The 14,750-nt window shown below is 51.5% G+C and overlaps 6 protein-coding genes across 6 annotated transcripts; 5 read left to right on the forward strand and 1 right to left on the reverse strand.

Annotated features, from left to right (window-relative positions):
- Positions 1 to 2,658: 2,658 nt before the first annotated feature.
- Positions 2,659 to 3,483, forward strand: NCS57_01386200 (uncharacterized protein; the record flags this gene model as incomplete). The annotated part of the gene is made up of 1 exon (XM_053063482.1): positions 2,659 to 3,483. The coding sequence occupies one exon, from the start codon at positions 2,659 to 2,661 to the stop codon at positions 3,481 to 3,483; it is 825 nt and encodes a 274-aa protein (XP_052906815.1).
- A 1,537-nt stretch (positions 3,484 to 5,020) lies between these two features.
- Positions 5,021 to 6,154, forward strand: NCS57_01386300 (PKS-ER domain-containing protein; the record flags this gene model as incomplete). Its single annotated transcript, XM_053063483.1, has 1 exon — positions 5,021 to 6,154. The coding sequence occupies exon 1, from the start codon at positions 5,126 to 5,128 to the stop codon at positions 6,152 to 6,154; it is 1,029 nt and encodes a 342-aa protein (XP_052906816.1). The 5' UTR covers positions 5,021 to 5,125.
- Positions 6,155 to 6,800: 646 nt separating this feature from the next.
- Positions 6,801 to 7,580, forward strand: NCS57_01386400 (AB hydrolase-1 domain-containing protein; the record flags this gene model as incomplete). The annotated part of the gene is made up of 1 exon (XM_053063484.1): positions 6,801 to 7,580. The coding sequence occupies one exon, from the start codon at positions 6,801 to 6,803 to the stop codon at positions 7,578 to 7,580; it is 780 nt and encodes a 259-aa protein (XP_052906817.1).
- Positions 7,581 to 8,032: 452 nt separating this feature from the next.
- NCS57_01386500 (N-acetyltransferase domain-containing protein) lies at positions 8,033 to 8,584 on the forward strand (the record flags this gene model as incomplete). Its single annotated transcript, XM_053063485.1, has 1 exon — positions 8,033 to 8,584. One exon carries the CDS (start codon positions 8,033 to 8,035, stop codon positions 8,582 to 8,584), a length of 552 nt encoding a protein of 183 aa, XP_052906818.1.
- An 803-nt stretch (positions 8,585 to 9,387) lies between these two features.
- Positions 9,388 to 10,323, forward strand: NCS57_01386600 (uncharacterized protein; the record flags this gene model as incomplete). Its single annotated transcript, XM_053063486.1, has 1 exon — positions 9,388 to 10,323. One exon carries the CDS (start codon positions 9,388 to 9,390, stop codon positions 10,321 to 10,323), a length of 936 nt encoding a protein of 311 aa, XP_052906819.1.
- A 395-nt stretch (positions 10,324 to 10,718) lies between these two features.
- Positions 10,719 to 11,852, reverse strand: NCS57_01386700 (uncharacterized protein; the record flags this gene model as incomplete). The annotated part of the gene is made up of 1 exon (XM_053063487.1): positions 10,719 to 11,852. One exon carries the CDS (start codon positions 11,850 to 11,852, stop codon positions 10,719 to 10,721), a length of 1,134 nt encoding a protein of 377 aa, XP_052906820.1.
- Between the last annotated feature and the right edge of the window lie 2,898 nt (positions 11,853 to 14,750).

Raw genomic sequence — 14,750 nt, forward strand, 5'->3', positions numbered from 1 at the left:
CTAGCTTTGCCGTAGGTGGTGAGGGGATGGATGTACGCTCAGTGTCGATAGGTGGTGTGTTGTTTGAAGGTGAGCCGGCTTCAAGGTCTGGTTGAAGGTCCCGGCTGTCCAGGCAGAATGCGAAGCTCGCACCTGAGCACAAGGTCGCCACAGCAGAGCAGAGAATAGCAGCGTCGCTGAATTCTTTCCGCTTCTCACCCACGGGTTCCTACAATGTCTTCACTAAAAAGACAACGGATGTCACGCAAGAACCGAGCGCGAGGATGATGGACAGTCTGTAAAAACCCTTGGCAAATGGCGCCCCGCCACCCAGCCCTCTCAACTTAAGAGCTGGCTCGACTTTATCTTTCTCCTTCAAGTGAGCCATCTCGATGAGTGTCATACGGGATAAGGTCATATTGGGTAATTGGTGGCTGTCGTAGTGATGCCAAGTTGTAACAGATCTTGTTCTAGTGGCGAGCTTTGTAGGGTTTCACGAAGAGGACGTTGCTGATGAATTGATGAGATGAGAAGAGCCAAAAATAAAATGGAAGGCCCTCCCCTTATATTTCCTATGTTCCAGCCGCCCTTTCGACTTTTTTCATGGGATGACTCGAAATGCACGTTTAAGGTGTCACGGGATTGGGCTTTGAGGCAGTGACTTCGGTGAAATCTCATTGCAAGGTGTGCATTTGCTTTGAGTTTACGGGTAAGTAAGGAGGGGATGTTTTTGTTGAGATTCTCAAGCATTTCTCAGTTAGCCTTCGCCTCTATGCAGTGAGTCAAAGCTAAATGCCGTTATACCTACATTATGCAGAATCCAACTACAGTTACTCTTCCCAGGCTTGAAAATCCAAATACTAGGCAAGGAACCTCCACGGTTGCCAGCCAGCCCTGTAGACGAAAAAGAAAACAGGACACGCAATCTCTGCGCAGGATTGGAAAAGACTGACGAGTCCCCCATTAGATCCACGACATCATGTTTTGACGTTGGCAGTCAATGGCTGAACATTGGCTCGAGATCCGCTCTAGCTACAGCATCTCCAAACGTCTTCGCCCATTGCCCTCTACCCAAGCGGTCTGTCGCTCTTCGTCGTCACCACAGCGTGGCTCCTATCAGCCCGGGCTAGACAACGGGCCTTGGTCGGGAAGTGGGTGTTTCAAACGGGGAGTTCCGCTTTGCACCAGGGTGGCGGAGGTTGACTAGCGTCAGGGGTGTGAACCTCAGCTAACTAGCGGCTCCAAGGCAAAGTTCAGTGTGGAATCACTAATGCCTGCAAGAAGCCAATGACGGTCAGTTGAAACTTCCCGGGATCACGGTCGGGGGCCAGGTCCATCCTTGATGGGATGGTGATCACGAACTGGGGTGCCCGAGGATCTGGGTGTTGGGAATCATCAAAGAGCATGTATCTCAAAGAACAAGCATTAGTTCAAACCAAGCGCTATATTTTAGGCTTCATCGTAGAATAATTATCATCAACATAGCAAAGAAAATCTGTGAAACCGGCAAATTGATTTTAGTCAGGGTTGGTGAGCCAGGCAGAGCGCCTCGCCTGACACACCATAGGAGCACCCCGACAAGAATGTCACTGTCAAGAATAGGGCGCAAACAACGGGAGATATTCTGGGCATCGGGAGGTGGGGGTCTCGAAGTATTGGCTGTTCCGAGTTTCCGACTTTTCCATGCGGAGTGTCGACGCTATCGACTGCGCCTAGTGCCGATCTCAGCCAACTACGCCCATTGAGATGGAGAATCACCGGAAGCCCTAGGTACGGTAACAGTTATCTTTGAAGTTTATGCTACACATGGAGCTTTTGAGGGGTGTTTTACAACGCTTGTGCCTTTCGATGTTGATAATTAAGTAGGTGTTTAGAGATCTGTGTTTCCGTTGCAAGTCACCGGATTGGAAGGAAAAGGGGCTAGTTCACTCAGCTCCTGCATGGTCGTTGAGCTAGAAGGTGAACAAAGACTGCATAAACAGTGGAAACCATCAAAAATTCGGGAACTTGGCTTGGCAGTAGAACATTCCCCTTGGTTGTCGGGAGGAATCCAGAGACATGGATATGGAATATGGGGCGCTATCGTCACACCCGTAGGAGCCCCCCAGGATGGAACGCACCCGTAGGCGTTGAAGGGGTGACACGTAACTTGGATACCTACGGAAATATCCATGTTCAGAACATAGGTCAAGAAAAGTCTAATCGTGATGCACAAAATAGGGGACACCATGATATCCCCAGTTGCCGTCGCCAGCCACACGCAACTCCGGGTTGTCGGCATCGTCCTCCTCCCAAGACACGTCAGGATCAGGCTTCATGTGGATCCCGGTGGCCTCTCTTCCCAGTCCACTCTCCAACTGCTACATCGCCATGACGAGTCTTTGGGGCAGTGTGAAGAGGACATGGTGAGAATGACTGACGCGGACATTGAGAGTTGACCGCTCAGGGGGTGGGGAACCAGAATGAGTTGCGTCTGAAGGATCCCAAAGACTGTGAACTCTACAAGTATAAATGCATCAAGATCATCCGTCCAAATAGCTTTCTCTTTCATCACCACACTCTACAACAACAACAACAACAACAACACCAATCACTCTCACTTCCACACAAACACTTCTACACTCTTTCAACTCAACAACCAACTCCACAAACTCAACTTTTTACAACTCACTCTTCAAAATGAAGTCCACCATCGCTATTCTCTCTGCCACCATGGCCGCTGCTGTCCTGGCTCATCCTCTGGATGCTCGTAGCCAGCAGTGCAACGTCGCTCCCTCGGCCGCCACCAACGCTAAGATCAAGCCCATTTCTCAGCCCAGCGCTGCCACCGCCGACGCTTGCCTGGAGGCCTGCCTTAGCAACTCTGCTTGCAAGAGCTTTATCTTTGGTCTCCCTACCAATGTCGACGTCCCCGTCTGCGAGCTCTTCAGCGTTCCCGCCGCTCAGGTCCCCAGCCAGGGTAGCGAGCTGTACGTCTTTGACAAGGCTTGCTCTGAGAGCGCTGTCCCCAATACCGCTCCTACCCACGCCCAGCCCCGTGGTCAGATCAGCCGCAAGCGTTCTACCCGCAGCCTTGTCTGCAACGCTGCCCCCTCCGGCCCTGCCGACAGCAGCATCCAGCCTATCGCCACCCCGACTGTGAAGACTGCCGAGGAGTGCCAGGAAAAGTGTGTCGCTGAGGCCAAGTGCCAGAGCTTCCTGTTCGGTCTTCCTGCCGATGCCTCTGCCCCTCTGTGCAAGCTGTTCGAGGTCCCTCCCGCCAAGGTCCCTGTCCGCGATGACGAGCTCTACGTCTTTGCCAAGGGCTGCGCTGCATCCGAGGTTCCTACCACTGCTCCTACTCACGATGAGCCCCGAGGAGAGGCTCCTTCTGGAAACAATGCGGGCAAGGATAGCGCCAAGACTAGTGACTCCAAGAACAGCGGCTCTGACTCCAACACCGAGAACAGCGCCAAGGCTGCCACTGGCAACACTGCCGCCAAGGACAACAAGAAGCAGAACTAAGCGGCAAGCGGCTTATACCTACCAGGTTTTGATGGACATTTCTTCCTGAAAGTGTTCGACATCAAACTATTCTCTCGGGGGTGATGTGGGGGATGTGGCAACAGAAAACCGAGGGGGGGGAGACTTGGGGTTGTGCCTCTGGGAGGCACGGAAAGGGGAATTTGTGAATATTGTACACTCTTTAGAATTAGACTTGAGCTTTTTCCTTTGCAAATCAATAGATCGGCCGATCATTCAATTTGTTTGTCCCTACTCTAGTTATAAGCTAGCGTAACTGAACTGGAAGCTCTCCACAGAAAACTGGTGATGGCTTCAATTGGTGCACGAGGTGGGAAGTGTTGGGCACAAGCAGACAAAAAAGCGTGAAAGGCGCGGCCCGGCATTGGCCGTGCGTTGCTCTGGCTATCTGGCCGCAGAAAACAAGCACGCATGGGCAAGATAATACAGCTTTAGCAGACATTTACCTTACTATTGACATTAACTGTTAGAGACATAGCAAGGGACCAGTTAGCACAGGCGGAAGGAGAAAATGGCCAGGGGCCAAGTCAACGGCATGTGGGGCCACCACGAATGAGCTCAGCAAAGGGCTATTGCCTGAGGCACGCACGTTTCACTCACGGAAGAAACATTCCAGGCTCTAGGGTGAACGAGTCACTCTACCGACTCTCACATTCCTGATTAATATCTAGTGCCCTAGGTAGAGGAAGATAAGTTTAAACGTTCAGTTTAGAAGTCTGCTTTAGTTTCTATAGAAATCATTTATCCAAAAGAGCTTTTGGGCAGCTGGTCTGATTCTTCCTCGAGGGTTTCTCAATCCTTCGTGTCGAGCATGGACTATTTCAACTGGACGAATTCTTTGATGCACTTGTAGAACCAAGCGACGCCAGCGCGTGCTCCAAGAAGGAGAGGGCTAAAAAATCCAATGAAACTCCTTTTCTTAAAGCTAAATATTTATCGCAAAGCGCTGAAAGATGGAAGACGACGAGTCTCTTGAACTGATCTAAATTTAGAGATCCAGTGACCTGTGGCTGTTGTTCCTGAACGTGGCACTGGCTTGTGTGGCTGGTGCTACTGGCCTTTGGGCAAACTGGTCTCTCCGCCTTGGTTTGAAGTTTGGCCGACGGGATTGGGTACGATAAGGCGATATCAGAACAGCGCTTATCGTAGGGGGGAGCGGTGTTATCTGTTAGCGACAACTCTCTTGCGCGGGCCCCTGTGGTGGGCGAGGACGGATCAGCGGGGGCATTGATTCATCCGATCCTTCGTGTCGGCCAATCGCTCAGCCACTGGCGTCAGCCACTCGCTGCTCGCTCATTCGTGGGGCTGAAACTCGTCGCTTGCTGTGCTCGAGCAACGCTCAAGCGCGAGCGCGAGAGCGAGGAGCGAAAAAGGCCCCGCGCTGGTTGGTCCGAGTGCGGATGCGAGTGAGATCGACGCTGACGCGCTCCATGAATGAAGGTCAAAGCATCAAGAAGGGAACATGTATATAAGGAAACGCCAAGGTCTTGTGTTTGCATTCATCATTCACAAATACCCAGCACACAAACAAGCAAGCAAGATCAAGACTTCACAGTCACTCCCACAACAATACACTTTTCATCTCACTTCCTTAACCCCTGCCAAGAACCCACTTTCACATACAATGGCCACTCATACCATCCGCAAGGTCGTCATTACCGCCTTTGGCGGCCCCTCCAACGTCGAAGTTGTCACTGCCGAGATTCCTCCCCCTGCCAAGAAGGAGGTGCAGGTAGATGTCATCTACGCGGGTTTCTCAGGCGGCGACATCAACATGCGTCTGGGTTCATACCCCATGCAGAAATCTGCACCCCTGACACCTGGGTATTGCTTCGTTGGTCGTGTTAGCGTCAACGGTAGCAAAGCTTCCAGGTTTGCGCCAGGAGCCCTTGTTGGCGCTGTAACGGTCTATGACTCTGAGGCCCAAAAGATTAACATTGACGAAAAATACTTGATTCCCGTTCCCGAGAGCGTCGACATGAGGGAAGCCGTAGGAATCGTCCTGGACTGGAACACGGCTTACGGTCTGGTCCATCGAGCAACCAACCTGGTCGGAAAGGGACAACGAGTCTTTATCCACTGCATCAGCGGTGCCGTTGGCTACGCACTTATGACACTATGCCTGCTTGAGGGTGCTGATGTGTATGGTACCGCCTCGGAGCGAAATCACGCTTCTCTCCGGGAGCTGGGAGTCACTCCATTCACCTACGCCAACAAGAACTGGATGGATGAGATGAAGAAGCGTGGCGGCGCGCATGTTGTCTACGACCCTATCGGTTTCGAAAGTTGGGACGAATCCTGGGATATTCTCATTACCGATGAGCCTAGCCGATTGGTTGGCTTTGGCGGCAACATGAACATCATCCAGGGAGACTCCGCCAAGACTCGATCCCAGTTTCCGGCTCAGGCCAAGCTCCTTGCCAAGAATGGCTGTCTCTTCACCAAGAGAAGCACGAGCTTTTACTACATTGACCGCGATCGCTCCACCTTCATGGAAGATGCCTTGGCCATCATGCAGCTTCTCGCTGACGGAAAGATCGAGGTCCCCATCAAGCAGATTTGGGACATGGAGAACATTCGGGAGCCTCATGAGAACTGGGGCAAGGTCCCCGGCATGGGTTCGTGCCTTGTTCGGGTGGATCCCACTGCATAAATGGAGTGTACACAGCAATGAGGAATATGCACGCGTACTTGTCTGGGAGATCGGGTATACATGGTTTTGTTTGGCTGATTTAATTGGAGTTGGGCCGGAGAGCCCATGGAGTGCTGATTTGGTCCGACACGATTGATATAACAATGCGGTATCTGTAGAGCTAGGGAGGGAGAAGTGGTTTTGGCCAAGGGATAAGCCTCACTTGAGTATAGACATCAATTTCGTTGAGATATTTTGTTTCCTTACTCGACCAATTTGCCTATAGCCCTTCTCACCTAGTGAATGTTATTTCTGGATCCGTTGCTGAGAATGCACAGCTCTTCATCCGACCCTGATCGAAGATCTTTGTCGCCGAAAGTGGATTAAGTATCTGGGCCGCTTCTCATGCCTCGGCCTACCTGTGCCGGTCAATTGAACTATTGGAACGAAGCGGCCCTTAAAGAATCAGCACTTGATACTAGTTACATCTAGTATTATGATGATCTGTGCATATTGTAAGCTGACAATGGCTTAAGTGACGTCACAAATAAATGTGGCGTGGAAGCTAACACTGAAGAACAAGCCATAAAAGCCCGTAGCTCGCTCATTTGGAGGCTTGCCATTGTCCCCATCGCCAATAACACCACGAATCTACCTCTTTTCCACCATGTCTTGTTCTTCTAAGGCCATTCTTGTGATTACAGGAGCTTGGCATGTTCCAAAACACTATCACAAGCTCATTGAGCAACTCGAAGCCAAGGGGGTGAGGGTCATTTGCGAGCAACTGCCCACAAATAACAACGCCATACCGCCAGATACAACAGCAGATGATGATGTAAAGTTCATCAAAGACATCGTCGCCAGAGAGTCTGCCGCAGGAACGCAGCTCACGGTTATTGGGCACTCCTGGGGCGGAATGATTGCTTCCGCAGCGTTGGCGGACTTTGCCGTGGCGACGGGCTCTGGCAAAGGTGGTGTCACCAACATCATCTTGATGTGCGCCTTTGTCCCACAAGAGAACGACTCACTCGCTGGCCTTTTGGGAGGACAATTGCCGCCGTACCTGACTTCGATATCGAATGGTACCATCGTCTGGACAGACCCCATTGGCCACTTATACAACGATCTTCCCGTGGAGGAGGCTCAATGGGCAGAGAAGCTCATGGTTGCCCATGGTCACAAGGCGCAGTATATCCCGATTGACTGCATCAAGGTGGCATGGAGAGTCATCCCTTTGACATACATTGTTTGCGAAAACGACCAAGCCTTGCCCGGATTTGTGCAAGATATGATGATTGCCAAGGTTAAAGAGCAAGCCATCTCGGTGAGACAGTATAGGCTACAAGCTTCTCACAGCCCCTTTCTTAGCATGCCTGATAAAGTTGCTGGAATCGTTATGGAAGTTATGAACTCGGCGGGTGAACTCAATGTAGACCTACCTAGCTGATCAAATGTCGGGAAGACACTATGATTCAAGGATATCAGATTGGATTGTAATGAATAATGAATATGTCTTCCAGTGAACGCCTTTATCTGGTTTTCTGTGTTAACATACCAAAGTGAAGATTTCGGTTAGACCTTGAGTTAATGTGTCCCTTTCTAACCCGTACTTTTCATCCAGACACATCCGGGATATGACGCCTCCTGTTTACCACTTAAGACTTAAAACAAAGCCGTATCTCTATGTGACTTACTCTTAACCCTAACTACTCCAAGGAAAGGCAAGTTGTGCATCTTGGCATGTGGCTGAGTGGATTGGGTGGGTCGGTGAGGCATAAAAGGTAAAGCCGATCTCGCTGTGGGAGATGAAACTCGCAATTCCCAACGAATCTGACGAAGTGGGACACTGTAGTTTCAACACGAAGCGCCCAAGTTCAATCCTGACAGTTCCCTCACAAAATGCCACCAGGCAGTCCTCAGCCAAAGACCTTAGACACCATGGACACTGTCATCCGCACAGCCAGAGCTGATGAGATTCCAGCCATTTTGGACTTTGTCGGAAAGGCCCGCGCCGACATGTTTCCGATGCTGGACCCGAAATCTCACAAGAAGACAGTGGAGCGTGAGCTTGTCAGCTTCAAGGGGACCTACCTGGAGCACTCCAACGGCGCATTCTTAACAGCCCGGGTCGATGGTCGTTTAATCGCAACCATTGGCTATCTCAACTACGACGGACGTTTCCCACAACTCAAGTTCAGTCACGAGCGAGTCGTTGAGGTGGTCCGGCTCTACGTCGACCCAGCCTGGCGCCGGGCCGGGCTGGCCTCGAAGCTGTTTACTGCCCTGGAACAGACTGCACGCCAAGCAGGGATCAAGCAACTGTACCTACACACCCACCCCTTCCTGACCGGCGCACGGAGTTTCTGGGAGCGGCAGGGCTTTTCTGTTCTTTGTGTTGATGAAGACCCGGTGTGGCAGACGACGCATATGAGCCGGCTTTTGGAAGGATAAGATATACCCCGGAGGATGCTTTTAATGGATGGAGAGTCAGATAAGCTCGTGGTCAGCATCCTGGCTGGGTTGATGGAGCTGAAATGCATGTTGTTTGCAGGGGTAATGTGGGCTTTTCCACGGGGCACACCATGATTTTCCTCTAGGGATGATAAGTGGGCGCACGACTGTGGATAAAGATGGATAGCAATTAATTGAAGGAACTGAATAAGTCGAGATTAACCACTGGGCGATTAGTAGATCCAGTTCATACCTCCCCTTTTCCTCCTTGTTTGCCGGGTTGAAGGAGCCAGGATTGTCGCCCCAATTGACATTCACCCTCGCTAATTGTGAGCCACTCACGGTCGCATGTTGGGAGCAGGTCAACGCGAAGCCACCAACGTCAGTCCTAGGAAGAGGCTTGCTCACACAGACATGAAGCCGGATAAAGCGGCAACGGGCTATGAGGGAGGACGCCATAAAGCCCAAAACTGATGGAGGCTGATGGTGATTCTTGGGGAGAACAAGATAATCCCCGAAAAGTCCTGCTCCACTGCGCGGTTCTGGGCCATCGCACGTTGGTGTGGGCGGAAACGGAGTTTTTAATGGCACCCGACTTCCCCGGACCTCGTCAGCTTAGAGACAATGAGACTTGTGCACATGGGAAACATGTTGATTGAATTCATATTCAAGAACATATATAAGAGCATGGCTCTTCCAACAATTATCTTCATAACATCCCATTCTAACGCATTCGCATCAATCATCTTGCCACTCCAGCAACTCCAGTCAAAACACCCATTCCACCCGATCCCATTCTCACAATGAAGGTCGCCCGCGTCACCACCTGGGGAAACCCTCCCGAGTACATGGATGTTCCAGAACTTCCACCCCCTTCATCCAATGAGCTTCAAGTCAAAGTCTTGGCCGCTGGAGTGCCTCGGGTGGTCCAAAACCGGGCGTCAGGCAAACACCCCAGCGCATTCAACTCGCCGCTGCCTTATGATCCCAGCATCGATGGTGTGGGACTCGATGAAGCCACAGGAGACATGTACTTTATCAGCAGTCTCGCGGCTCCCGTCTTTTGCGAACGCGCCAATGTCGACAAGGCTCAGCTCATCAAGCTGGATGCGGGCGTTGACCCCGTAACCATTGCTGCACTCGCCAATCCTACGATGAGTAGCTGGCTTGCGCTGAAGTGTCGTGCCATTGGAGGCTGCGAGGGCCGAACGGTTGTCATCATTGGAGCTACCAGCGCTAGCGGTAGAGCTGCTGCATTTGTGGCTCGTGAGCTGGGCGCCGCTCGTGTCGTGGGAATTTCTCGCACCGAAGAAACCCTTGCTACAGTTGAGGGCCTCGACGAACGCATTGTGATGCAAACCCCTCTGTCTATCCCTCCTAGCGTTGGCCCCATCGACATTGTACTCGATTACGTCGGAGGATCTGCTGGTGTCGAGGTGATGAAGGCTGCCGAGATTAAACGCGGTGAGAACCTGCAGTATATCCAGATTGGCGGCCTGAGCGGCGAGCAAAACATGATCCTGCCAGGCCGTTTACTCAATGTCAAGCCTATTCGTGTCATGGCGTCTGGCATTGGAAGCGTCAGCAAGCAAGAGTTGAAGAGGGAGATCCCTGGGCTGGTGGATGCCCTCTGCCGGATGAAGCGACCCTTTGAGACCCATGCTTTCCCTATGTCGGATGTGCAGAAGGTCTGGGAGTCTGAGGAGGCGAATACGAAGAGGCTTGTTCTAGTCCCATAAAGCTCTTGGGACATGATCATCTTCCCTTATTCTTATGTTGTGGCCTATGTTGGAAGTTTCTTGTTATATAGAACCGTGCGTCTAGTCAGTTAGAAATGATTCATTTGTACTTGTCACTGCTGATGTGGTAACTGTATGGTATCGGCCGATATATGTATTGGTACTAGTCGAGCAGGAGTGCTCTTAAAAGCAAAACAAAATATCACAAACAGAACAAACAGAAACCATCCCGAAACTTATCTACCTCCATCCAAGGCGTCACTGAGAACAATGCCCCCAATTCCGTCACACCTCCACATTACTCCTTTTCCTCCTCCAGCCCCTCTCAGTGTGTCCACATCCTCGCTGTTCGTTTGCTAGAGCTAGGAAGCTCTCAAAAACGGGGAAGCGGGAATTTAGTTGCTCTTCTGAGCAGCAGAGACCTCGTTGGTGTTGGCGTTGGCAGTCTGCTTGGCCTGGGTCTGGCACTTGGTAGAAGTAGCAGCGGGCTTGCCGTAGGCGATAGTGGCCTTGGCTTGCTGGTTCTTGGTATCCTTGGACTCGACAACCTTGGCCTGAGTATCCTTAGCCTTGGCAACCTGGGACTGCACAGCTTTAGCCTGAGTCTCCTTAGTCTCGGTGACCTTGGAGTCAGCGGCCTTGGCCTTAGAGTCCTTAGCTTCGACAGCCTCAGCCTCGGTGTTCTTAGTCTCAGTGGTCTTGGCCTTTGTGTCCTTGGACTCAGCAGCCTTGGCTTGAGTACCCTTAGCCTCAGGGACCTTGGACTCGACAGCCTTCGCCTTAGTGTCCTTGGAGTCGGCAGCCTTGGCCTTGGTGGTGGTCTTGGTAACAGCGCTGGCAATCAGACCGCGAGGAGCAGAGTGAGTGGGAGCGGTGACCGGGACCAGCTTGGCGGGGCAAGCCTTGTCAAAGACAAAGAGCTTATCGCTGCGGATGGGGATCTCAGCAGCCGCAACCTTGTAGAGCTTGCAGACAGGGGCCCTGCAGTTGTCGGGGAGGCCAAACAGGAAACTGAGACAGGCGTCGCCAGACTCGCACAGCGTCTGGCACTCCTCGGCAGTGGTGGCCTTGGTAGTAGTCTGGTAAGGCTGGATCTTCTTGTCGATAGCACCGGTAGGGGCACAGTTGCACTTCTGCTCACTGCGAACAGAGACCTTCTTGGGAGCAACACCCCAGGGCTGGGCATGGGTAGGAGCTGTGGTAGGGACGAGCTTAGCAGAGCAGGCCTTGTCAAAGACATGAAGGCCGTCGCTGCGAGCAGGAACCTGAGCAGCAGGGACCTTGTAGAGCAGGCAAGAAGGAGTAGTAGCATGAGCAGCAAGGCCAAAGACGAAGCTGAGGCAGGCCTCATCAGACTCGCAGATGGTCTGGCACTCCTCAGCGGTGGCGGCCTCGGCAACATCGTAAGGCTGGATGTTGGTCTTGGCCGAAGCGGTGGGAGCGACGTTGCACTTCTGAGCCCGAAGAGTCAGAGGCGTGGCCATGGCAGAGGCCAGAGAAACGGAAAGGAGAGCGACGGAGGTCTTCATTGTGATGGTTTTGAGGGAGTGTGGTGAACTTGAACGAAAGTTGATGAGAGTAAAAGAGTGTGGTTGGGAGGTGGAAGTAAGCGAGTGTATTGAAGTGATTGAAAGATGATGAGCTGAGTGAAGGAGTGTTTCTAGACGGGCATCGAGGCGATATTTATCCTCGAGAGCCATGCTCTGAAGTTCGTCTTGCCCGGCTAGTGAACTTGGCTTCAAACATACGGTGACGCGTCGTGGATACTCTCCACCTACGCGCAGCCACAAGCATGCCACCATTCCGAAGTCTACATTAAAGAATCGTCAGCCTCTTTGGCAGGTGAATCACTGGCTTGCTTGGAAGTGGTGCCGCCCGGGGGTTCTCCGTGATGTGGGAGCGAGATGGCTGGTCAGAAGCTATCACGTTGACTCTGGACCTGCAGAACGACCCTGGGCGAACCTGTAAGAAGCACCTAGATCCAAACTATTGAATCACCTCCTGCAAAAGTTCCGGTATCGTTTACCAATGGGAAATCGTAACACACAGACAGCCCTGCCCGAGAGTCGTCATCAGCCGTACGCGGAATCGGTGCTGTGAAAATGAAAAGGGGTATTCCAAGTAGGGAATGATTGCATCTCTCAGCAGATATCTTGAGTTGCTAGGTAGAATTTCGTGATTACTCCAAACGCCGAATTGACTGAGTTACTGAATTTACTACGATAGGAAGAGAAATGCCAATTTGTACATTATAAGCTGAAATGCGGTAAGATTATCCAAATTTACAAACAACCTCGAACATGACAAGTAACCAATCCATGAATGAGGGCAATAATCATGAAAACAATCGGAATTCCCCATGAACTCTCCCCCCAGGTCCAACCCATAGCGTGTCCTGACGCGTAGTTAACGACACGCCCTTGAAATGACCATGCATCGTATGATTTTCAATCAGACGAATCAAACTCGCCCTGATGATACTTCGTTAGTGCCGTCTCTCCAGGCTGCGTGCATAACTCACCGCCCTCTCTACCACACCAGATCAAGCCCAATTGGGTCTTCTGAGATCTCGCCTTGTTCTTCAAGTAGATGCGGAGCCGTAGGTGTAGGTTTCTCTGTGATGACTGAATAGATGATGACAAAAGGGATAATGCAAGCTGCCATGATTTGTAACAGCATTGGGATATTATCCCAAACAATGGTTTGACCGAAAATGTGGCTCTTATCCACCGGTGATCCCATTTCAGACATGGTCTTTCGATACTTGCAGAAGATGGAAATTTCCTTTGGCGAGATGAGACGGAAGAGATTGGGTGTCTTGTTGATGAATAGTCTTTATAGCCTCTCCGCCAATTACTCTTTTCCCACGCAGCACCGCGACGGCTGTTTATGAATGAGTGTCAGTCACCACCAGGAAGGGGGAGCTCCCTCCTTCAATTTCTCATCACACTGACCTGCTATGTCGTGCGAATCTGAAAGGACGTGGAAAACCAGGATTCTATGACTGGGAGTACGCGTACAGTTGCCGGAGATCAGCGCAAAGGAAAAGGGGTACCGACAAATGTCGCATCACAGGAGCTTCGGCAAGTCACAACTCTTGCGGGATATCTTCATCTCGAAAGGGGGCTGTGTGAGATGGGCTGAGAGAATCATCATCAGCCGCAGAAAATATTGAGTATTCTCTGATAGAAGTTCCTTGTTGTCGTTGTCGTCCTCCCGCCACGTCAGAGGGCAGTCCAGAAACTCTAAGCCGCAGACTAGCGTTACAAGAATGTCATCGTGGCACAAGGGTCTCTCCACAGCCATGAGCCTTGCTTGTTGGTCCAGAGAACGCAGCCAGGGCTCAAAGGACAATCTTTTTGATTGGTCATCCTAGTTTTCGATGGGAAAGGTACACATGCAGTCCCCGGACGGCGCATGAAGCTATCCCAAGGATGGAAGCATAGCGTTGAATCAATGTTCCGGCGCCAAGGATGCGGGAGCGGGAAGTGGGAGAATTAGGCCAAACCGAAACGAAACGAGTTCTTACCACGTTGGTGGTAGACTGTTTTCACGACCCGATCTTCGTAGCACAAGGGGTGCACGTAGGCTGATGGGACGAGGCTTCATGATCGAAGATACTCTCATAGCGGCATGCTTCAATCAGATGCTCCCATACTTTGAGTGAAGGCTTTAGGCTATGTCGTGTAGTTCCGGCCCTAGTCACTTGATTGCAGACATTACGATGACAGAATCGATACTCGACCGTGTCTAACTTTACCTAGTTGATAGACAAGCAGTTCCATCAAAGAGGCACATTTAATCAGGTACTTTTACCCTGCACACCAGCGTATGGTACTAGAACTCGACTCCTTAGCTTCTATCATGGTCCCCTCATGGTAGGGTGCATTGCCAAGTTACACCCCCACGGAAGGCAAGATGAACGCGACCCGTACGCGGCAATGTTTGCACCATTGCGAGAACACGGTAGTAGCCGACACAAATTATGCCTAAGACCTCGGAACCTTTCCCAAGAGTCTTTCGGTTTTTGATGACCCAGCCCCCCGAGTGACCCGGGAGCGCGGGAGCAGCCCCATCGCCCGTGGCGCCTAAGCGCCCTGCTCGGCTGTCTGTGCCCGCTACTTCGTTTCAAAGACATGGGGCTTCGTGGAGTTTGAACTTATCAGTGGGCCAAACTATGGACTGTCAATGACGTTGGTGTTTCCGCAGCTAGGTCTCGAACGGTCTCTTGAGCCCACAGCTTGGACATCGCTAAGCACCGATTGGCGCACGTGGTTGACCTCAGTGTTTCGATTTGCACCCTAGTTGTCCAAGGCGCAATGCACAATTGTGAATTTAATGTTCTTATTGAATAATAATTATGACACTGGACTGTAATGTGCTATTGTTTCCATGTGTTTGCAACGCCTGTGACCCCATGAGGCACA

This window comes from Fusarium keratoplasticum, chromosome 12, assembly GCF_025433545.1.
Source record: "Fusarium keratoplasticum isolate Fu6.1 chromosome 12, whole genome shotgun sequence".
NCBI classification, from domain to species: Eukaryota; Fungi; Ascomycota; class Sordariomycetes; order Hypocreales; family Nectriaceae; genus Fusarium; species Fusarium keratoplasticum.